This window comes from Schistocerca serialis, chromosome 8, assembly GCF_023864345.2.
Source record: "Schistocerca serialis cubense isolate TAMUIC-IGC-003099 chromosome 8, iqSchSeri2.2, whole genome shotgun sequence".
Classification (NCBI taxonomy): domain Eukaryota; kingdom Metazoa; phylum Arthropoda; class Insecta; order Orthoptera; family Acrididae; genus Schistocerca; species Schistocerca serialis.
In genome coordinates, this window is record NC_064645.1 from 365,898,021 (window position 1) to 365,922,731 (window position 24,711).

General features: G+C 46.1%; 1 protein-coding gene across 1 annotated transcript in view; it reads right to left on the reverse strand.

The window, feature by feature from the left end:
- Nucleotides 1-24,711, reverse strand: part of LOC126417021 (protein dachsous) — a 423,732-nt gene that overhangs the window by 35,505 nt on the left and 363,516 nt on the right. Inside the window, exons 19-20 of the mRNA XM_050084910.1 lie at nucleotides 19,345-19,659; nucleotides 16,083-16,368 (exon numbers count right to left, since the gene is read on the reverse strand). Coding sequence (XP_049940867.1) covers nucleotides 16,083-16,368; nucleotides 19,345-19,659 — 601 coding nt within the window. The remainder of the gene's footprint in view (nucleotides 1-16,082; nucleotides 16,369-19,344; nucleotides 19,660-24,711) is intronic.

The window sequence follows — 24,711 nt, forward strand, 5'->3', positions numbered from 1 at the left end:
GAACTGGCGAGTTGACTCTAATGCGGACTGCGTGTGGTTGTGAAAGCACTCCTTGTGCCGTCATTCCCTCTTGTGTTCCTCCGGAAACGTTGGCCACCTACGTCGGAAAATTATTCGAGTTTAGTTTTCTACTACTGTGCAGTCATGCCCAACAATATTTTATAATAGATATTTGTGAACAATGAATTTCGTGAAGCATCTACCGGAAGCCACTGAAATGAAGAATCTTGATTCAGGGTGAATGTACTGGCTTTACCAGACGCAGAAGGTTTGCTTCGAGGGAAGAAAATGTTGCGATACAACAAATAACAGTCGAATGACGAACCGTCCCTGATGACCTAGATCTTGTTAGACCCTAACCTTCCTTCCTTCGAAAGCAGTTTCTACATCTGTCTACATCGATAGTCCGCAATCCACCATACGGCGCGTGGCGGAGGGTACGACTGGTCATTTCCTCTCCTGTTCCACTCGCAAATAGAACGAAGGAAAAACTGCTGTCTATATGTCTACGTATGAGCCCTAATTTCTCGTATCCTATCTTCGTGTTCCTTACGCGCAGTGTATGTTGGAGGCAACAGTATCGTTCTGCAGTCAGCTTCAAATGCCGCTTCTCTAAATTTTCTAAATAGTGTTCCTTGAAAAGAACGTCGCCTTCCATCCAGGGATTCGCATTTGAGTTCCCGAAAATGCCCTAACACTTGCAAGATGTTCAAATCTACCAGTAACAAAGCTAGTAGCCCGCCTCTGAATTGCTTCGATGTCTTCCTTTCATCCGACCTTGTAGGGATCCCAAGCACTCGAGCAGCACTCAAGAATAGGCCGCACTAGCGTCCTAGATGCGGTCTCCTTTCGAGGTAAATCGCTCTTTCCTAGAATTCGCCCAATAAACCGAAATCGACCAGTCACCTTCTCTACCACAATCATCGCATGCTCTTTCCACTTCATATCGCTTTGCAACGTAACTCCCAGATATTTAAACGATGTGACTGTGTCTAGCAGAACACTACTAACGCTGTATCCGCACATTAAGGGTTTGGTTTTCCTACTTATGCGTACTAACTTACATTTTTCTACCTTCAGAGCTACCTGCCATTCATCATACGAACTAGAAATTTTGTCTAAGCTATCATGTATCCTCCTACAGTCAGTCCGTCCCGATAGCTGAGTGGTCAGCGCGGCGGTCTGTCACGCCAAGAGGCCCGGGTTCGATTCCCAGCTGGGTCGGAGATTTTCTCCGCTCAGGGACTGGGTGTTGTGTTGTCCTCAGTATCATTTCCTCATCACCAGTGGAAGGCAACGAGAAACCACCACTGGAATCACTTCCCTAGACGCTCATGCGTCACCCATCTTCGATACATTACCGTACACCACAACATTGTCAGCAAACGACCGCAGGTTGTTGCCCACGCTGTCCGCCAGATCACTTTTCTGTTGGTTCCTCTAGTGGGTGGCACCAGCGCCAGTAATGTCTCGGGGTGAGCAGTGGCTGCGCGCCGGAACGTGTCGCAGCTGCCCACCGAGCCGACGCCGCACGTGTCAGTGGGTCGACTGGCGAGTACGGGTCCGACAGGTAGCAGGGACGATTGTTCGCAGAGCTTCTCGCAGGAGGTGGCGGCAACAAAAAGCACTCGGCGCACGATGGGCTCGCGTGCATAAAAGTAAAGCAGAAACCGAGCACTTACCCGAAATAGTTACCTGACAGGTAAGTACCTCATGCAAGAATTTACGGCGTGTAATGTGGTGCGCCAGAGGAGAGGGATGCGCACAGCTGCCGCGGAGCGTCTGCGGGCGGAGGGGGAAGCGGCGGCGATTTTGCGGGCGCGGCGCCCGTGTCCTCTACGTTCTCGAACGAATCGGTCGCGCGACTCCCACGGCGGCGAGATCTCTCGCCTGTCCGGTTCCTGCGGCCGTGCGTTGCAGGACGGGCCTACGTCCGTGCTGCCGGACTAGTTTTTCGTGCCGACAGACTCGGTTTCCGCGGGCAAAAGTTTTTCCCGAGTGGCTAATTAGCAGTGATCTCCTGGCGAAAGCGCCGTATATAATAAGCGATCATCTCCACCTGCTGTTTAGCTCGAAACATATCGGCAACTTATGAGGCGCAGGCGCCGGGCCGGGTTTTACGAGCAGACACAAAGAACGCCACGCCTGCCTCGCGACGCAGACGCCGACGCTACGGAGCTGGTAACGCGCCGAATCAGACGAAGAGGCCGCAGCTGCTCATCTACTAATAAACCTAAAGGCTGCACTGCATAGCTACTAACTGCTGTTCACCGGAAGGAAAATCAAATTAGCGCGTACATACTCTTAAATTTTCTCAGTTTGAAACAACTTTAAGCTAGAAACAGTAACGCAATGCGATGTTGCGAAAAAAAAAATAATACAACGAAGAACTGTGAGATGATATGAGCAATTGTAAAATGCGCCGCGCGAAGTCACGAAGATACAAAATCGGAGCTTAAATAGAAATCACTTTTTCTTTGCAGTTCTGGGTCAAGAATGTGAGGAACGTAAAGAAGGAGACTAGAGAACTGAACTGAAGAGCTATTGTATGGTATCGAGGACGTGGTATTTGTCACCAATATAATCTGTATGGAGATAACTGGACCCGTGCATTTCTACAACTACGTCTACATGACAACTCTGCAATTCACAATTAAGTGTCTGGCAGATGGTACATCAAACAACCTTCGAGCTATTTCTCTACCAATTCCCAGCGCGCGGGATAAGCGGGCACTTAAATCTTTCAGTGAAAGCTCTGATTTGTCTTATTTCATTACAATCATCATTTCCCTCTTATGTACGTACGCGGCAATAAAATATTTTCGCATTCGGGCGATAGAGTTCGTGATTGAAATTTCGTGAAAAGATCTGCCCCAACGAAAAACGCCTTTGTTTTAATGATTCAGACCCCAACCCACGATCATATCCGTGGCATTCTCTCCCCTATTTCACAATAATATAAAACAAACAGCACTTCTTTGATTTTTTTCCATATCCTCCGTCAGTCCTATCTGATGATGTGGATTCACATCACGCAGAAATACTCCAGAAGAGCCCGGACAAACGTAGTGTAGACAGTCTCTTCTGTAGATACCATGCAGATGGGCCACGTGCACCAGTTTGAAAAAAATACACCTTTCTCGCTACAGCGGTGTACACTGTTTGAAATTTCCTCACACACTGAAACTGCGTGCCGGAACCCTCTCCAGACAGTGTTGTTATCAGCTGAGCTGCGCAGGTATTACGACCCGCACTCACATATTCACTTCTACCAGTTTTTCTCTTACTCTTGCCAATATACCGTACACAGAAGTCTCCTCTGTACCTTGCAGGGCTATTGTCCTCCAAGAAATGATACGGCGGAAAACTGGCTTAGCCACAGTTTAAAACCAGTCTTCAGAATCAGTCTTCCAGTCTGTGATGGAGTATACTATGTTCTTAACCATCGTGGCAAATAAAACTACGTGCCGGACCGAAACTTCAAATTGTTACTGGAAGCCATTTCTGCGCAATATCCTTTCTTCAGCGTATGTTGTGAGTGCATAGAAAATTCGGAGTTTTAATACGGGAAGATTCCTACGCATATCTTCTTTGATTTAAAATTTCTGTACTCTCGGCACTGAATATGAATGAACAAACGTTCTATACTGTAAATCTGAAGTATTACGAATTACCAGTCCATAGATGTGGTTAATCAATGTTTTGTTTGTGTAACGTCTAATAGATAAAGGTTCTGCTTGTACGGTGTAATTTCTTTTTGAGGTATTTGTTGGGCTTCGTGTGGTGTTCTGGAGGCAGGGACAGACGCTCTGACGTCAGCACAGGTGCAGCAGAGATATGCCAACGCCGTACGTCATTCCAACGAATACTTCAAGCAGGAACCTTCGTAGAATAAATGTTAGTAATGTTATATGAAAAAAGGAACGCCAGTCGGATGGAAGAGACAGTCAGTTGTTTGATTCTTTTGTTGAAAAGGGGCCGGCCGAAGTGGCCGTGCGGTTAAAGGCGCTGCAGTCTGGAACCGCAAGACCGCTACGGTCGCAGGTTCGAATCCTGCCTCGGGCATGGATGTTTGTGATGTCCTTAGGTTAGTTAGGTTTAACTAGTTCTAAGTTCTAGGGGACTAATGACCTCAGCAGTTGAGTCCCATAGTGCTCAGAGCCATTTGAACCATTTGTTGAAAAGGTCTATGTATGTGAGTACTGTTATAAATCTGTTTGGCTGTACTCAAGTCCTTGGCTTCTCACAGAAGTAGGCTCGAGCAACGTAATGACGTCTGCACATTGAAGAATAAAGTGGTAGAGATTTCTGCAGGACCAGAAGACATATTATTTTACCCTGCCGAGCCCTCGTGACGTAAGTAGGTCCAGCAACATATGTAGCGGAGCTTTTCTGAAACTTGGGAAATAGGCGACAGGTACTGTCACAAATGAAGCTGTTAAGAGAAGTCGTGAGTCGTGCCCGGATAACTTAGTTGCTAAGAGCATTGCCGGAGGAAGGTACGGTTTTGGGTTCGAGACCCAGACCATCTACTAAGAATAAAGTTTTCAAGCTGCTACGGAGTGTACTTTCGTTTGAAACGTCCTGAAAGATTAAAACCTCAGAGGAGAAGCGCTGTCACTTTGTATCCGTGAACCGCACGTGCGCAGCTCCCTCAGTTAGAGCACTTCTCCCCAAGTGTTAGCTCGTGGTTCGACGCCCAATCTGACAGTTTCAAACTGCCAGGAAACCTTTGTTGATGCGTCTTTCAAAGACAAAGGATGATTTCGGATTAGCAGGAGCGGTACAGCGCAGTTGACACAAAGCTTAGGCGCATGCTGCTTTGCCATCTGAATATGACGGCTTACTCGTCAGGCGCGATGGCGACGTGAAGCGACAAGTGAACCCGAGTCCGTGAGAGTTAGCCAGGCGAGCAGACGTCCGTCTTAATTCCGCACCTGACGGACGGTAACGGTCGCGATGCCCCCCGAGAGCGCTGCAGTCCCTCCCTCGCCGCTCACGGCTGCCAGGAAACACCGGCAGTCGGATTTACGCGACTGAACCACGCTAGGCGCTTACGTCACTTTCCGGGTGTTCGCCTGACCATACCGAACGCCCTTTGCTTGCGTCCGCTCACTTGGCCTTTCGCTGGCATCTGGTAATTACCTGCACCCTATGCAGTGCTTTGTCGTCGCGTCAGATCGCATACGTAACCACCGCCGTTTCATACTCGTACGGTGTGCAACTGACGTGCTGCAGTTGTTGAGAAGGCGGCGAAATAAACGACGAATCTATACTTCTTTCAGAAATGTATTTCTGTTTCTACAGCAAGAAACGGTCGCGATTAATTTCGCCTTTGCCGACAAATCGATGCCTCCTAAAGGTCAAATACGCACAGTTTGAATTTCTAACTACCAGATATCAATGCCATCCTTCTTTGACCAAGCATTTGTATGGTCACAATTTTGTTTATCAGTACATTTAACGAGATAAATCACAATCCGTTTGAGCCTAACAAGAAGATACAGTGTGAGGCATCATAAAGAGCCATTTTTAAAGGCTGTTAAGTAAAAATACTTCGTTAAAAATTTTTCATTTCATAATCTAAAAATAAATGTAAAAACATTTTCTGCAATAGTAAGACATCGGTAAATTTTTTAAGATAACTCCGGTAACATGGCGTCCGTTCGGACGCACACATTCCTCCAGCCGGATCTTGAAGTGACTCATCGCACAGAGCAGCACTGCCAGTGGAATTTGAACAACTTTCTGTCGGATCCGCTCTTTCAGGGCTTCAATTGTTCGAGGAGGGTTATCTTGGTAAACTTTGCTTTTCGGACTACCACAAGAAAAAGTCACGCGTTGTGAGGTCCGGTGAACGAGAGGACCATGCAATATCCGTATTTCAGAAGATCGTATGATTTGGAAACAAACGATTGACAATATTCATGCTTATTCGAGCAATGTGGGAGGTTGCCCCGTCCTGCTGGAAAAACGTCTCATCGTTCACTTAGCAGTGTGCAAGTTGTGGAGTAAAAAAGTTTTCCAACATGTCTGCGTATCTCTTCAAAGTCACTGTTTCGAAAAAGCATGGTCCTATGATCCCCAACGAAGACAAGGCGCCGGCCGCTGCGACCGAGCGGTTCTACGAGCTTCAGTTCGGAACCGCGCTGCTGCTACGGCCGCAGGTTCGAATCCTGCCTCGGGCATGGCTGTGTGTGATGTCCTTAGTTTAGTTAGTTCTAAGTTCTAGTCCCATAGTGCTCAGAGCCATTTGAACAATTTTTTGAAGACAAGGCGCACCACACAGTAACTTTTGCGGAATGCGGTGGTTGCTGATGCAGTTCTCTAGGATTAACGTCACTCCAAAATTGGAATTTCTGCTTGTTCACATAACCGGGGAGATGGAAGTGAGTCTCATGATTCATCCACAAACGGTTTACGATGTACTCGTCTTGATTAATCATGTCCAAAAATTCTAGGCATAACCGGCTTCGGCTCACATAATTTGTTTCCTTAAGGGACTGAACTACTTGGATTTTGTGGGGTGAAAGTGCAAATCTTGGCGTAAAATTTTTCTTACCGTCCTGTTTGAAATTCTAAGTGTAGCAGTCTGGCGGCGAGCTGAGCGACGAGGACTTCTCTCAGTGGCAACTCTCACGCGTTCGAAGTTTTCACGTGTGCGCACAGTTTTCGGTCACCTAGTTTTCTTCTTTGTCGTTGACGCCGTCTCCTCAATGTTGTCAACCCACTTTTTAATCGCGCAGGTTGATTAATGTTGAAGTGGTTGCGGAATGCACGACATGCCAGCTGGTACGAACTACTGTTTTGATGAAATGCTCTGACAGCGTACGCACGATGCTGTGTGGTCCAGCCCTCCATTATTCGCGCCACACGTAACCGACACTGTCCCCTCCTCCTCTCTCCGACGCAGCTCGATTCGCGGGCTTTTTAAAATCGATCGACATTATGCCTCACCCTGTGCTTTACGCACCGCTGCCCGCTTGCTCTGTGAAGTAACTACGCTTACTACAGGAAGTGGAACGTCGCCATGTTGGTTCGCTCCTCGACCGACACCGCAGTTTACTTTGCCTGGTACATAAGTCTAAGCGCTACGTGGACACAACAAAGGGCTCAAAACTACGAGAGACGGCAGTCGCTACAAGTAAGCAAAAACGCGCAGGGATGAAAACAGAACTCCAGATAACGCCTGTGATGGCGGTAAGCAGTTTAGCGAGCCTTTAAATTTTTCGGCGTCCCTTTACCGATAATGGTTCGAAACTCCCCGTTTTGTTCGCAGATATCATCTCCCGATCTCCATGTAACTACGAATCGTAGACTGGATTTTAAACAATCTCAGTAACTCAACGAAGTCATGTTGCCACTGATAATTTATTATATTTGAATATAATGGTTCAGTGCCCAGTTTCAAGCTGATCGGTATTTCCAAGTGTACACTGTAACACGACAAAGGACGTAATTATATATGGATATGAAAGAATGGAATTATCTACAAACAAAACCAAAATCAAAATGGTTATGCAGTTACGATTATAGCAGAGGGTGTTGCACTCTGATGTAGTTTACATAATAACACTCGAAGTATTTTCGTCGGTGTTTCAATCTAGTGACCGGATTTAGAATCACACCAAGGATCGGGCACTAAAGACTGCCATAAGTAGTTTCCGCTATTTTCTGCTGTTTTTGTTTTTGTGAGACACGAGGTTGTAATTTGCGCAGCATTTGTCAATATTACTGATCCTACACGTTTAAGTGGTGTTCAATACATCAAACCTAAGCTATTTGGAAGATATTCTTAATTCTTCAATTATAGAATTTTAAAGGTAATAAACTTATAAATTTTTTAAAACCAGCTAGAAGGTATGGGCAGTTAAGCCATAATTCTGTCGGCCATGCAACATCTTATACCTTTAAACAGAAAGCCTCCTGCTAAAGAACATTAGATATTCCAAAATGAACTAAATTTTTTAATGTAGTAACATATTTACCTGTCTTAAAAAGGGAAATTTTGTGTCAGTTTTCAATATCTTATATTTCTATTTTGCAAATTAAACTAACTTGTGATTTTTAATGATATATTTTTTCCTAGTTATATGACCATCATGTACCTTGGAACATTATTTCACACGAGTAAAAGCCTTACATTTCAGGAGTAAGTTTGTAATTTACGCAAAAAAACTACAGCACACAAAAAATGAATGCCGTCATTTAAAAATGGAATACGAAAATACATTAAAATTCTATTACATATCTGGCTAGGGACGAAAATCTGAGAAGGGTTCAAGGTATAACACTCTCCCCTATAAAAGAAAAATGAAAAGCGAAAAACAAATGGATTTTTCTTTTAATATACTTATTGTATAAGCGTGCTGTTTGTCAATTTGTATGTAGGTGTTTCTCCTCTTCCATATCCTCGTATATGTCTGTTTTTGTGTTACTGAAAACTCTTGAACATGACTTTTAGGTTCAGATCGGTGAATAAGGCGCACTATTTAAATGATTGTATAGCCTGCGGTCCCTCGGCTTTTAATAGATGAATGACTGCTGTCTCATTCCACGGTTACGGACGTAAAACTAGTGAAATTGACATTGAAGTAGCAACATGAAAACAAAAAAGGCAAAAAGACTCGAATATTAACAGCATAGAACGCAGGTTTGACGAGGTCAGTAGGTGGTTCCTCTGGCATCACTAGGCATGGGCATGTTCTGTCTCTAAAAACACACACACAGCCAGAAAGCTGCGAGACGTTTAAAGCCGTATCCGCTACTAGACACTTGAAAATGTCTGTTAGGCTGAGTGGTCAACAGCAATGAATGAAGCACCGTATTTATGCAGTATACAAAGCTATGACTTTTAATCGAAGTTTGATTACTATGACCACAAGCATAGGGCAAACAAATTCCTTAACATCGGACTCAATTCTCCTGCTCGCACCGGCGCGTTCCGAAGAAAACAGTTTTGGATTTCTAACGACTACAAAGTCGTAGCGATGGCTTGTATCTGTGTCGTACCGTCTGGAAGGTAACTTGTTACAACGTCGGCGTCGGTGTGCGTCACACAGACCTTCGCTAGAACGTCTAAATATTCATTTGCGTGCTCGACTCCATCACACAAAGCACTTTGTCCGACACTGTCTAACAAAGAGGGGGCAAATTCGCCTCGAGTAACACAACCTGATGACCGAGACGCAGCTGAAAAGCACCGACGATGTGCCGCGCAGATAAATAATTTCGCACGGACGGACTCGTGAGGAAATTTACGGCGGGCCTCGCCTGCTCTGACAATGGAGAGAGCGAGGTGGCCGCCCGCGCGTCCGCTGCTCTGTGCGAACGGCCGCCATAAACTGTTTACTCCTATCACTCAAAAACTAACAGCCGCCGCCGCCGCCGCCGTATGCTAAACATTTCCTGGTATTATGTTACGCCGCGAGAGGCGCCACCGGCGCGCCACGCCGGGGAGAGGCAAACCTACAGAGAGAGGGGCGCGCGCGCGTGTTTTTCCCGGCGCGCCAGTAAATATCAGCCGTCTGCACTCGGCGTTTAGATTGGCGGCCGCCCTCGGCCACCTCCATGCATCCCCCCTCCCCCCTCTCTTCCTGCGGCGAACAATTCAGCGCAACTACACTGTCAGCCGCGGCCGAGCTTCTTACCGACGTAGCGACCTCAGTTTACTGCCCCGTAAACGTCACGTCAAACTGAGACGCATCACTGGCGGGCACGGCCCTAAACGTCTTGCTGCATTCTGGTTGGCTGCCTGTGTGTGTGTGTTTTAGAGACAGGACGTACCCTAAAGGTACTCAATGGTAATACAAAATAATCCTGAAGCCATTTGAACAACAAAAACCGAAAGAAAATCTAGTGCCCGAATGAAGTCATTTTCTCCAGGAGTCCGATTTATACTTAAACACTTCCGTTAATATGCCCCCCCCCCCCCTTGGGCATTATCACACAAAAATTTGATTGTGTGTTGTGTGGTTCTATGATATCATTAGTCTGGATGTTACGATAAAACACAACCGTGTACCTCAACGTGTAATGGCGCCTTATATTCGGGGGAAATGTCGGTAATGTCGTACATCCACTAGTGATAGGTTCCGTATGTAGAACGAAAAAAGTACAACCTACTTACAGGATTACTCATCGTACCAGAACACACATTCCGTTAAAATAGATCAAATAAAAAACAGGCATGACGCGCTCAATGTCTCTGAATCAAGATGCATGAAACTCTAATAACTCAGGAACAGAAACGTATCAGCTGATACGTCGCAATGCAGTGCGCGTACCAAGTCGACAAACTCGGGATCATTGACCAGTTACTATAATCAGCCACAACGCTCAAGAAACTAAATCTGCATCGGTTCGATTTAAACTGAACAGGTAGAACACAGATTAAGATCTACTGTAACACAGGGGGGGACTCCAATGAAGGAGTTCGCTAATAAAATTGTCGTTCGAGAAGTTCTTGAGGTGGATTAAAGCAAGAGATAGAAAAGACGTAAGGAGGAGCAGGGCGTTTTACCACGCGTTTGTTTAGTAAGTGCAAATGTGCCAGAGGAATGGTCAACGAACGCTAATGGGAAACGCTAGAAGACAGGTGTCTCCCACTGCAGGTAGACTTAGTCTAAAAGATTCCAAGGCGAGTTAAGAGACGTGCTTCTTCCTCCAGTGTCCATCTCGCACAATGACTGGCTGAATTCTGCTATTTGGGCAACAAAATAACTGACGCTGGCCACAGTAGAAAGGACATAAGATGCAGAGAGAGAGAGAGAGAGAAGACGAATTCGCGCTTCTGTAGAGGAGTAAGGAGAATCTTACTTCGACAACGTCGTGGGAGTTGGGTGACTGGGTTTACAAAACGTTCAGGAATAACATGCATGCGTATGGTTGAAGAACGTTGTGTGTGGAACAGTATAGAGCAAGCATTTATTAGCAGCTGATGTAAAAAGGAAGAACGGAAAATTATGGTTTAAGATTGCTTAGAGACCAGCCACACGCTCAGAGTGAGGAAAAATAGGAAAGAAAAACGGCCGTGCCCTCTCAAAGGAACCATCCTGGCCTTAAGTGGCTTAGAAAAATAACGGAAAACCTAAATCAGGATGGTCGGACAGGGGTTTGAACCAATTTTTCCTGAATGTGAGTCCGCCGCGTTACCACTTCCCCCGCCTCACTCGGTTGTGAATGCCAGAGGACTGATGAGGAAGATCTGAGGAATTTGGTAACCAGAGAAATAATTAAAAGTTTTATGATCTTCAATTATATCATCCCATTTGCGCAAAAGTATTATTTATTTACAGAACATTTCCAGTCATCAGGAAATAGCATCATGGTATTTAGGGCTGCACCGTATCCAATAAAACTTTCAATAACACTAGGATAACGTTTATTTTCATAATGTGTAACCATAAAAACGCCAATCTCTTTGGTGATTGGTTTCAGTTTTTCCTGTAGTTTTGACAGGCTCCTTTCATTCTCAGAAGATGCTGCTAAGACTTCAATCTCATTTCTTCTGTATGATTCCCAATCTTCGTCCCAAATTTCATCAAGAAGTTGTTCTTCTAATATGTCTTCATCACTAGAACAATCAAGCACTGTCGCGGACTTCTCTTCGTATGTAACTGGCACGGGTTTAGAAGCATGTTGTGGTATTTCAAGCATGAGTTCCTTTAGTGGCGTCCTTCATTGGAATCCATACCACTCTTCAGATAAATCTTAATCTGTGTTCTACCTTATCCAGCGTTACATTTATCTAATTTTTCAGTTTAAATCGAACCGATGCAGGTACTCTTAGATTCTTGACCATTATGACTGATTATAGTAACTGGTCCAGGATCCCGTGACAGTATGATTTCTTACGGATTCCAGGTCTTCTTTCAGATTTTCAGTGCTGTAAACTGCATTTTGGCGACGTCCTAGCTCCTGTTTACACTAGTACCATACTGTAACACCATTAATATCTTAGTAGTACTCGTTTCAAATGTAATTAAATTCTTTCCAAGCGGAATAGGTCTAAAGCAAAGCAACTCTTTGATCCACTTTGTCAGTGGCGCAAAGTTGCTCCTTTCAATCATAGATTGATAGGTAACGTGTTGATACAAGTTTTTGGGTACGATTTAGACAATATTTCTACACATAAATCAATGTCATTGGCTTATGTTTAAGTAATTTTCTGGTAGCAAAATACCACTTTTTCTTGAGAAAAAATTACCTGAAAAATACAGTAGCTCAGATTTGATTGACAGAAAATTACAATTAGCGAGTGACAAAATAACTGCCCGCATCTCGTGGTCGTGCGGTAGCGTTCTCGCTTCCCACGCCAGGGTTCCCGGGTTCGATTCCCGGCGGGGTCAGGGATTTTCTCTGCCTCGTGATGGCTGGGTGTTGTGTGCTGTCCTTAGGCTAGTTAGGTTTACGTAGTTCTAAGTTCTAGGGGACTGATGACCTAAAATGTTAAGTCCCATAGTGCTCAGAGCCATTTGAACCATTTGACAAAATAACTCATATAGATGAGCTAGAAGAAACTGTCAGTTGTTGGACAGAATCAAAACTCTTCCAAAATGTTTATCAGAATAGGTGTTAGGCAGGCTTATAACTTATTTCATACTTGGAGCAATGCTACCGCCCAAGGGGCAAATTAGCCTAGCTTTATGGTACACAGATTTCCTAAAAATAACAATCAGGTTAAAAGTTCAACAATCATATGGAACGTGCTGTGGCGAAGTACAGAAGCTCTACTATTAGGAAGCAGTTACTGTCTGAGTTTATTTTTTTTTTAATATTCTTAATTACCGCAAATAATTTCTTTTTACGTCACGTAATCATCCTTACCGGCCGAGAAAACATATTTTCCCATCATCTTTCACTTAAGAACATTTTAATTTATTTTTCACAAGAAAAAATAATTTTAATTTTTTATGATAAAAAAGGAGACTTTTAAACTGCATCACAAAGGAGTATATACTTATTTATTAAATTATATTTAAAAAAAAACATGGAATTTAACAAGGTGCTAAAATAATTGGCGCTAAGAGCATTTCTCAGGAAAAAATTAATGACAGCAAGTATGTTCGCCGATGAAAGCATAATTGAAAGAATGGGCTACAAGGGGGTGGTAAGCAGGTCCGACGTAAAAATAGCGCTCCCTCTAGTAGTGAGGTTCGGGTTTGATTCGTTACTTGGTCTGGGATTTTCATCACTGGCGAACTAGGTGTCCGTATCGTCTTAATCGTTTTCCCTCATTTCATCGAGGCGAAAGTTGCCGAATTCTCATCAAACAGAAGTCTTGCCTCAGGCAGTCGAACATTGCCAGTCATTAATGCCACACGGTCATTTCGTTTCAGGGAATTTTTTTTCTTTAGTAATACTCGTAAATTAGAGAACGGGCTTTCGGGAGAACTTTGTCGTGTCTCTCCCAAGAATTTCCATTTAAGTTCACAGACTATTTCTGTAACACTTCAGTGCGGGCTATATCGACCCGTTACAAACCTAGCAGATCGCCTGTGAATTCGTTCGACGCCTCTTACGATGTCTGCCGGATAAGGACTCAAAACGCCGGAACGAGACAATCGCTCGTACAAGGGCATCGCATTAGATTTCCTCGAACGCCGTGCCGTTGTTGTGGACCGCAGGTGCAAGCGTATCGTAGCTCATGGCGAATATTTCTCATTCTGAAGGTAGATTTGTGCAGTATTTAAAATGTTGAAATAATAGCTGAAGAGTCACTGTTGTTAACAAGCTGAACGCTGCCCGCCGTTACGTGTGTGGCTGGGATTATAAGGGGGCGGGCGGCGGACGCAAATAAACCCAGCCGCGGGCTGCGAACGCCGAGTCGAGGGTCGCAGCCAGCCGCGGGCGGCCGTAACGCTCGAGTCCCGCGCTTCGCCGTAATCCCGCGTACGTCGACGACAAACGAAGCACGTATTTATTGCGTTGCGCTATTACGATGCGCCGCCGCCGCCGCCGCCGCACGCGGAAAATGAATGAGTGAAGGGAGCGAGCGAGCCGGCTCGGCGAACTAACTCACACAGCCAATTTGACTTTCGCTTCTCCTCCTCTTTTTGCTTTCGTCCTGAACTCGGCGTACATCTCCGGAGAAGACATTTATCGGGTGGTGGAAGCGCCTTTTTCTGTTGTGCGGAGCTATTTTACGCCTTTTTCACGCCTCGTTATTGTCACCCACATGTAACGGTGTTTTTTGTTTTTGTTTTTCGCGCTGTCGTTGCGCCGCTTCAAGGTTCTCTACCTCGGAAGATGTGCTGGAAACGGGGCGATAAAGGAGGCCGGAAGTGGCGAAGCCGATTCGCACAGTGTTCGTTAAAAATTACAGTAAAACTGTAAATGAAACAGGGCATTCGGGAGTCAGTTAAAACTGACACAGTGGGAGGGTCCGATAACCCAGTAAACGGCGAGCGATGATTCTGTAGAGGAAGGTAGATAACGAAGCCTTGAGGAAGATGTCACATTATCGCTTACGCCGAAGGCTGCACTCGATCTGCTGTAGACTGAGGGCACCTCAAATGCGGTCCCGTTAAATTAGTAGCTCTAAACTATCGTTTCACTTAGGTGAGATTTAAATGCGTTTGCAACTCGTGAGGCTAAACAGGCCTCTCACGCGAGACTCCGTAGTTGCATGCAGCAAGAAGAGCGAAGGTGTTCGCAGAGGAAGAACGGATTCCGGGCATCTCGACTCTAAATTTTGTCCTATCTCTCAAATTATTTTGCAACAGTTCCAGCGCCAACACTAACAACATTATTTCACTGTACCACTAATTTCAAGAGTTTTGAAATACCGTTAAAAGGCGTAATTATTTGAAAATCTAATTCACTGTCAACAGCCGCTATTATTACAAACAGTTTCAGCCCTCAGACTATCATCAGGTATTAACACCTGACGACGGTCTGAGGACTGAAATTGTATTACAGAAATATTTATTGGCAACTCTTAGCGGTGAACTATGGAGTTTTTTTCTAATATTTACGAACTGTGGGGGCCCACCTTCACGAAACGTAAAAAGTATGGCGTTCGAGAAAAAACCGTTCTCGCTTCAATATCTCGGCTGATAGAAACGTTACGAGTATTAACAAAGTTACGTGCTCGTTTCCGTAATATCATTTCTCCTAAACGCCTCTTACGAAGGAGAGGAGTGTCCTACGAGTACTTCCCTAATGGTTCCCGACGCTAATTTCGCTTCTATCGACGTCTATACAAGTGGCCAACTGTGATCTGCTAACAAGTCTTCACTGCACTCACACACTACGTTTGATATTTCGCAAGCATTACGTACGATTTTTACGTTATTTCTTCGACGCTGTTCTTTGTATTACACTCCGTCGTGAGCCCACGAGTGGCCTACCGGGACCATCCGATCGCCGTGTCATCCTCAGTGGAGGATGCGGATAGGAGGGGCGTGTGGTCAGCACACCGCTCTCCCGGCCGTTATGATGGTATTCTTGACCGAAGCCGCTACTATTCGGTCGAGTAGCTCCTCAACTGGCATCACGAGGCTGAGTGCACCCCGAAAAATGGCAACAGCGCACGGCGGCCTGGATGGTCACCCATACAAGCGCTGACCACGCCCGACAGTGCTTAATTTCAGTGATCTCACGGGAACCGGTGTATCCACTGCGGCAAGGCCGTTGCCTTATTTGTATTGCAGCATTATATAAATGTGTCAATCGCATAAATGAATACTTGAAAGATTCCAGGATAAAGATTCCTCTGTGCAGCAGAGGGTGTGCTGTTTTAGAACTTCCTGACAGATTTGAACTGTATAGCGACTGGGACTCGCTCCTCTGTGTTTCTCTGGCGATGGTCTAAGCGAAGGAGATACCCGAGCGCTACTTCCGACCTACCTTCACAGCTTTAAATCCGCCAGATCTCTCGTGCTTTCCAAATGTTACAGAAGCTCTGGTGCGTATCTTGCTCAACTAGGGCTCTCGAAGAAAGGACATCGCGAACAAATGGTTTTAACCAGAGGCTAGGGGGCTATTTTCTTAATGAACCTTGCATTCCGAGCTGGTTCGAGTCCTGGGCCAGTGCGCACGCAAGTTGGCGCCGCGAGAGAGGCCGGCGCGCGGCTCACCTTCGCTGACGGTGATGACGCTGTGCGGCGGGAAGGTGGGCTGGTTGTCGTTGACGTCGACGACGGCGACGCGGATGGTGGCGGTGCCGGTGAGCTGCGGCGAGCCGCCGTCCGTCGCGATCACCGTCAGCCGGTAGGCGTCGCGGATCTCGCGGTCCAGCACGATGTTCGTCTTGACGACGCCCGAGAAGGCCGGCTCGATCACGAACGCGTTGTCGTGGTTGCCGTCGGCGATGTGGTACTGCAGCTGCCCGTTGGCGCCGCTGTCGGCGTCCGTCGCCGAGACCTGCCGGTCAGAAGTGGCCGTCAGCCTCTGCTCGCGACCGGAGCCAGCGGTTACATAGGTTACTACAATCTTCATCACCTGTGTCATCGAGAAACTCAAAAGGTCTGTGACAATTATAATTGGACAGAGCAATAAATCAGAACTGATCACCAACAACTCCTTCCAATCTCCAAATCAGTCGCTAACATCAATATAATCACACTACTTGTTATTTGTGACGGAAGAGGCAAAGGTAAGAACTAACCAAACAAGTGTGGTGCTGACTCGTGTACAAGTACACGAATCCTTACTCATTCACACACGTAGATCTACAGAGATGCATCGTCCTGGGTGACTACATCGTGCTGCAGTTCAGGTGGGGTATACAGTTGCGTCAAGTGAAGGGAACGAGGGGAGAAAGGAGATGCGGAACGGTACTGGAGAAGGGTGACTGATGGCTGGAAGGAAGAAGGATGTATCGGAAGGCTATCAACGTTATCTGTCTTGTTTATGTGCCTATGGCCGACCCAGCGCCTTGACCATTTGGTGGGTTCTTCCCTTTACTCGTCCCATGACTTATATTCCACCAAGGGCATTCCATTACCATATTCATTTCATTTCTTTTAGACACATTCACGGAACATATTTTCCGGCATTACAAGTTGTTGCCACACACTGCCCATCCTTACAAAAATAAATAAATAAATAAAAAATGTTCAAGTGCAAGCCTAGTGGAACAGAACAAAAATTAAAGTTTAAAATCTGTTTCGGACTAACCTTTTATATCTGTTTACAATTAGTTATTTGTCATTACTCCTTTACACGTACAGGTCTAGACTATTTAGGTCAGTGAGTGGCGAAACTGAGGAACCACATGATATGCCAAAATATTTCCCTAGTCTGTGTTCTCTGGTTTACTATGACAACGCACGTTACGTGCGTTGTTCGACCTATAGAGTCTATGACGTATGGGCTGCTGCTGCTGCTGCTTCTGTTATTGTTTTCAGTCCGAAGAATGATCTGTTGCAGCTCTCGCCGCATCTCGAGCAAGCCTCTTCAAGCCACCATAGGTACTGCAAGTCACACCCATTTCAAACTGCTTAACGAAGCCAAGCGTTGGTCTGCCTGTACAGTTCTGAGTCATCACTCTTGCCTCCGTTAGGAAACTGACTATTCGTTTGGTGAGTATCATGTGTCCTTTCGAATTGCCACTTCCTTTAGTCATGTTGTACCACAAATTTCTTTTCTCCCCAATTCGATTGTGTGCTTCATCATCACTTACTTGATGATGTTGTTGTTGTTGTTGTGGTCTTCAGTCCTGAGACTGATTTCATGCAGCTCTCCATCCTACTCTATCCTGTGCAAGCTTCTTCATCTCCCAGTACGTACTGCAGCCTACATCCTTCTGAATCCGTCTAGTGTATTCATCTCTTTTTACCCTCCACGCTGCCCTCCAATACTAAATTGGTGATCCCTTGATGCCTCAGAACGTGTCCTACCAACTGAGCCCTTGTTCTAGTCAAGTTGTGCCACAATCTCCTCTCCTCCCCAATTCTATTCAATACCTCCTCATTAATTATGTGATCTACCCATCTAATCTTCAGCATTCTTCTGTAGCACCACATTTCGAAAGCTTCTACTCTCTTCTTGTCCAAACTATTTATAGTCCATGTTTCACTTCCATACATGGCTACACTCCGTACAAGCACTTTCAGAAACGACTTCCTGACATTTAAATCTATACTCAATGTTAACAAAGTTCTCTTGTTCAGAAACGCTTTCCTTGCCATTGCCAGTCTACATTTTATATCCTCTCTACTTCGACCATCATCACTTAGTTGAAATGTTATTGTAAACTTCAGCTTTCTCACGTAAGACCACATTGATAACTCTTGTATTCTCTTTTCGTCTCAACTATTTGCTGTCCACATTTCGCTTCCGTATACTCCAGACTAATACCTTTAGAAAATAATTATTAATACATGAATCTATAGTGCACGTTAACAAATTTGAGAAGTGCTTAATTTTTTGCTACTGTGAGTAGGCATTTTGTATTCTAGACCTACAGATCATGATCATAATGATCATCATCATCATCTTTTCTTCTTCTTCTTCTGAAGGCTATGCCTTGTTGCTGCAAGCATTCTCGCCTACTTTGTGCTACTTTCATCATTTCTCTATAATGATGCACTCTGTTACTTGCAGCACATATTCGACTGTTTTCTATTTTGGTATTCTTTCCCAATATTTTTCCTTGCAACATATCTGTAAAATCATTTTGTGCCTCAATATGTGAAAACAAAGCTTTTTCTACTTTTTTTCGATAGTTTGTACGGTTTTCACGGTTCACTGACATGTTTCAGAACATCCTCAATGTTTGTTTTTTTCTTCTTTTTTTCCTACGTCTGGCCCACGTTAGTCTTCTCCGAAGCTACATTTCCATCGTTTCAAAACGGCTTTTGTTTGATTTCAAAGGTGTGTAGCTCTGAGAGACGTATAGAAGAGCGCTCAAGATGAATGACTTGACTTTTTTTATTTCTCTGTAAGCCTGATTAACGGCCTGTTGACTAGTGCTTGCCTTCATTAAGTGAAATCGCGTTTAGCTGTTGCATTCCTTTTTTTGTTTTCCACTGTGCGTCTGTTGTCCACTGTAATTTAGGTGCCTGTTCAAATGGCTCTGAGCACTATGGCACTTAACATCTGAGGTCATCAATCCCCTAGAACCACTTAAACCTAACTAACCTAAGGACATCACACACATCCATGCCCAAGGCAGGATCTGAACCTGCGACCATAGCGGTCGCGCGGTTCCGGACTGAAGCGCCTAGAGCCGCTCGGCCACACTGACCGGCTAGGTGCCTGTGGTGCCCTTCATATTCCCATTTTTTTTTTTTTTTTTTTTTTTTTTTTTTGACGTACACATATCGACCACAACTACTTTGATTTTTACGTCAGGTGTGAGTGGAAGCGGTAAAATTTTCAAAGCTTCGTGCTGACCTGGACGACGAAGGTGCCCTTGGAGTTGCCCTCCCAGACGGCGGCCCAGTACTGCGGCTGCGTGAAGCGCGGCTCGTTGTCGTTGGCGTCGCGCAGCGCCACGACCAGCGGGCAGTAGGCAGCGTGCGCCTCGGAGCGCGCCGCCACCACCAGCCGCCGCTCGGCCGGCGACCGCGCCTCGAAGTCCAGCCCCGCCGGGTCGCGCACCCGCACCGCGCCCGACCCGGCGTCCACCGAGAAGGCGCCGTCCTCGTTGCCGGCCGCCAGGCTGAACGCGATGTTGTGCCGCCGGCCGTCCGCGCGCACCGCCGACACCTGCCGACACCACCAGACTCGAGTCGGCTCTCCGACTACAACTACAAAATAAACTTATCTAACTGATATTTAAGGACACGTCTGTAGTCCTCGTACACCTTGAACTCGAGCTCCAACAGTACCGTAGCATAACGCTTCAGTAGCCAAAACATTACAGTGGTGCGATGATTTCAGTGTGCACTAAGACTAAAGACATGTACCTGCAAACAAATATTATTTAATTGTAGACAGGTATTCTACAGGATGCCCCAGGAGGAACGATCGATATTGAGGTACACACGGTGATTCAGTTGCCCCTACCTACGGGTTGTATGCAACCTGTAACACATTTAGACACCACGCGCGAGATTTTTCATATTCTTTCGCTCGCTAGTCCTACAGAAAAATGAACGGGACAGTTTTGTAGGAAATTTAATGTAGTTAAATTTTGCACTGGGATATGTTTTCCCTAGAGGTCACAGATTTCGAGTTACTCAATAAGAACGCTTTTGAAGGTCACTTTTACACGTTTTTCTCCAATAATTCAGAACTACGAACTCTACCGAAAACGTATCACCCCACACAAAATTCAAGTACATTATATTTACTATAAAAAGGCCCTGTCCGTTTTTCTGCAGGACTGATAGTTTGCATATAAAGTAGGAGATTATGAATATCTTGCTTGCTGTATTTGAAGGCGTTGCGGGTTGTATAAAACCCATAGGTAGGGGCATCTAAAAAAAATGGCTCTTAACACTATGGGACTCAACTTCTGAGGTCATTAGTCCTCTAGAACTTAGAACTAGTTAAACCTAACTAACCTAAGGACATCACACACATCCATGCCCGAGGCAGGATTCGAACCTGCGACCGTAGCGGTCGGGCGGTTCCAGACTGTAGCGCCTAGAACCGCTGAGCCACCCCAATACGACGTGCAGGAGAGAATTAATACTCTGCCAATGTTTTTGAAATTCTGTTATCAGCTGAACACGTCGCGTAATGTCAGCCGAGTGGCAGTGGAATTTCGAATGAACGTTTCTGTCAGTTTCCTACCCCTATTCGCCTGAGTACGACGAACAGAAAACCTTTCTGTAGCGTTGATACAAGACGACGCTGCCACTCGGCTGATAATCTGAGAAGTCTTCGTCAGTGAAATTTGCCGAGAAAATTTCTGGTTCAGACGTTAATAAGAAAGACGTAATCAGCAAACATATCATTTTATGCAGTTCAGTCGCCGAAAGTCCTTGACAGTGTTCGTTACTGTTTCAATATTATAACACAGCAGTGACGTCATGCGTCTTAGATACCGATTTCAAAACTCTAGCGGTCAGCTCCGCGTTCCCTTCATAGCCGATCAGTTCTCGAGATAGCATCGGGAGCACTGCGTAATTGATCTGAGGCACGTCCTGCAAGTTAGTATTGATCGTAGAACGTGACCTGACCTTACGTTCTCCTGTCATGGAAAACCGTTTGCTAGGGGCTTGCATTAGCATCTCATTTCCTATCCTCCCATATCTTTCCTCGCTCATTGCCGGTTTCTGGGACGGAGGGAGGGGGGGGGGGGGGAGGGAGTACGTTTATGCAGAAAAGGTCCGGGACTGCACTCGGCTGGAATCGTCGCGGCGCGCTTTACGGAGTCGTTGAGTCCGGTGACGCCGTAGCTCTGGGCGTAATTAACGTCAGCGTACTCTGCATTAAGGTGGTCAGCATTAATCTGAGGCGAGAAGCGAGACGTCCGTTACGGGTGCCTTATAGGCAATAAAGGCGGCGCGGCTATGGCCGCTGCGAGGCCGGGCAGACCGCGGCGACACACCGCCTCGCCGCCTCCCACGACCAATTACCGCCCCCTACTCTCCGCTCTGCGGAGGAGCTGCAACCGGAGATCCGTCGGTGGCACAGTTACTGCGGCGCGCATCGCGTTTAGCGAGCCTGGACGACCAACTCCGGCATGCCGGTCTTTACGCGCCTTGACTGCAGCCGCCCGGTCAAGGAAATCTCTTCCCCGTGCACACAGAGTCGGCGACGTGGAACTGTTTCCCAGAAGAGAATTAAATGATGTTCGCCCGCCATCAGCTGTTTCCAGAATTGGTTCCTACATGTGATAATTTGGTATTTAAACAGAGATTTCGTGGATGACGAATGGAATCTGGCAACATCCGTTCTCCTCGGATTCTCTGTATACGGATACGTTGATCGTGACGCTGTACACAGAAATAGGACTCGTCTGAAAAAATGACATGGTGCCACTGCTGTGCCTACTGTTGTCGTTGGGGGAACCACTATCTGCGCATCTCTCTCTGCTGCCGGGCCAACGGAAGCTGCGACAATGGTTGCCAGGGTAACACCCAGTGCTGTTCCAGTCGTCGTCACACTATCCACGTGTATACCTGGGTTGCTCAAACAGGATCATTTCTGCCTCAAGGGACGTGATGTGGCTGGAAGATCCTGTAGGGCTGAGCGAACAGTGTTTTTGCCCTCTCGGGCGCTAGTCGCGTGGAACTGACGAAATCCTACACGGCGTTGAGTAAGCCCTCCCGAACCCTTCAATTCCATGTTCGTATGGAAATCGTGAGTTCCCAGCCAATGCAAGCACCAATGCAGGGTGTCCCAGAAAGCGCCGGCCGGTATGGCCGAGCGGTTCTAGGCGCTACAGTCTAGCACCGCGCGACCGCTACGGTTGCAGGTTCGAATCCTGCCTCGGGCATGGATGTGTGTGATGTACTTAGGTTAGTTAGGTTTAAGTTCTAGGGAACTGATGACCTCAGAAGTTAAGTTCCATAGTGCTCAGAGCCATTTGAACCAATTTTTTGTGCCAGAAATGGTGCGACAAACTTAGATGGGCTGTAGAGGGTGACATGAGGAATAAATCGAGGATGGGAACCCGTGCCCGGAAACGTCATCCAACGACGCTATTGAACGTCGGAGCCACATGCGCCAGCGGCTGCCACTAAGCTATCCTTCGGGAGCAGACGCTACTTTGCACGCTGACGAACCTTAGACAAAGATTCAAATGGCTCTGAGCACTATGGGACTTAACATCTATGGTCATCAGTCCCCTAGAACTTAAACCTAACTAACCTAAGGACATCACACAACACCCAGTCATCACGAGGCAGAGAAAATCTCTGACCCCGCCGGGAATCGATCCCGGAAATCCGGGCGTGGGAAGCGAGAACGCTACCGCACGACCACGGGCTGCGGACGAACCGTAGACAGAAAGCCTCGCAATGTTGTTTGCCACGATCGCCAGCGGAGAAGATGGAGGCGGCTGCTGCCTGTGAGTGATATACTCTGTTACTATGGTTTCGGAGATGGGTTTTTTCTGCTGTTTATTTTTCTCCTGTACATCGAAAAACACTGTAGATTTTAGGCGGTTCCAGGAGAAAAATAAATTGTGGGTTGAAACGTATGTCCGAAGCCGTCATGCCCTGGGGAACAGAGCAAAGCATTCATAGGAGGGAAGGCTTTTCTACGCAGCAGTTAGCTCCATCTTCTTCACCTTCGATTGCGGCAATCAGTCGCCACCACTCAATAGCAAACAACATTGAAAGACGTTGCGCCTACGGTCCATCATCTGCAAAGTCAGCCGGCCGTTGTGGCCGAGCGGTTCTAGGCGCTTCAGACCGGAACCGCCCTGCTGCTACGGTCGCAGATTCGAATCCCGCCTCGGGCATGGATGTGTGTGATGTCTATAGTTTAGTTAGGCTTAAGTAGTTCTAAGTCTAGCGGATTGATGACCTCAGATGTTAAGTCCCATAGTGCTCAGAGCCATTTGAATCTGCAAAGTCACGTTTGCTACCAAAGGGGTGGGCTAGTGGCAAGCGCCGGCGCATATAACTTCGAGATTCCGTAGTGTCACTGGTCACTAGATGTCGTTTACGGACACGGGTTCCTGTCCTCGAATTGTTCCTCAAGGATACCCTCTAAAAACACTCAAAGTTCGTCGCACCATTTCTGGGACACCCTGTATTGTTGAACGATAAACCAGAGTCTGAATAGAACAAGATCCTTCCACTGTTCTGTTCCGATCCATCCTGCTTTGTAGTTCTTACACGAGATATAAAACGATTTTCCCACAGACACGCAATATTCAAGTGAGTAATGTGCTGCTTGATGTTTTCTTCCACAGGGCGAACCAAAATTGCACCGACGAACTATCAGACGTTGTTCAAGTTAGCTTCTGAGTAGCTTGATATAAGGCCCATGGTGTCTGGCAGCTCATTAAAGTTACTGCATTTCTTTTCGTTCCTTGACCAACTACCTTTGTATGTGTATTGCACTGAAAATAGTGCACAACATTGCAAGTGTCGACGGTATGTCTCCGTTTCCTTTCAGTTATCGTACCTTATTTCGAAACAGTAGTACCCATCTTCTCAAGCTTGTACTCAGTACTGGTCGGTTCCATCTTGGGTTCGTTTTTCCGGCAGTGTTATCTGTACGCAAACAATGATACACAGCTGAATGGACAGGTCTAATGATGAAGTGTTGGCCGACACGAAGCTTGCGTAAGTTCAGGGAAGGCAGTGGAACAGCACGAGAACGGCGTTACGCTGAGTTGTTTCCGCACTGACGGCAACCGCATCACGTATGAGAGTTGTTGCGTTACCCTGTGTTGTGTGGTGCACGTTTTGGTTACAAGCTTCTAGATTGTTGCGAAAATATTTTTACAGCAATAATGGCGATTGCAGCAACAAACCCAATACATCGTAATTACATTATTACTCTGTAAAGAGCTGCGAGAGACCGTGGATGCCTAATACCAAAATACTCCGAAGATATGTGTTAACTATCTCTTAAAGTTCATCACTGGAGTTCTGGTTCACCTTGCATTCGACATTTACTTTCTTCACTGTCTAAAACGGTGGTAAACTGCGATGTTGCCTATTACGTAAATGTGATAAGTTATAATTTATTCAATTCCACCTACTACCACGCTTAATGGCAAGTTAAATAACTCTTCAGAAAACCTGCGTGACGAAGTGATGGCTGCAGCACTAACTGTAAGCATTCTACCTTTATGAGTATATGAATAAATTTCCTGTACAGTTTCCACATTAATGCCAGTAACTTTAG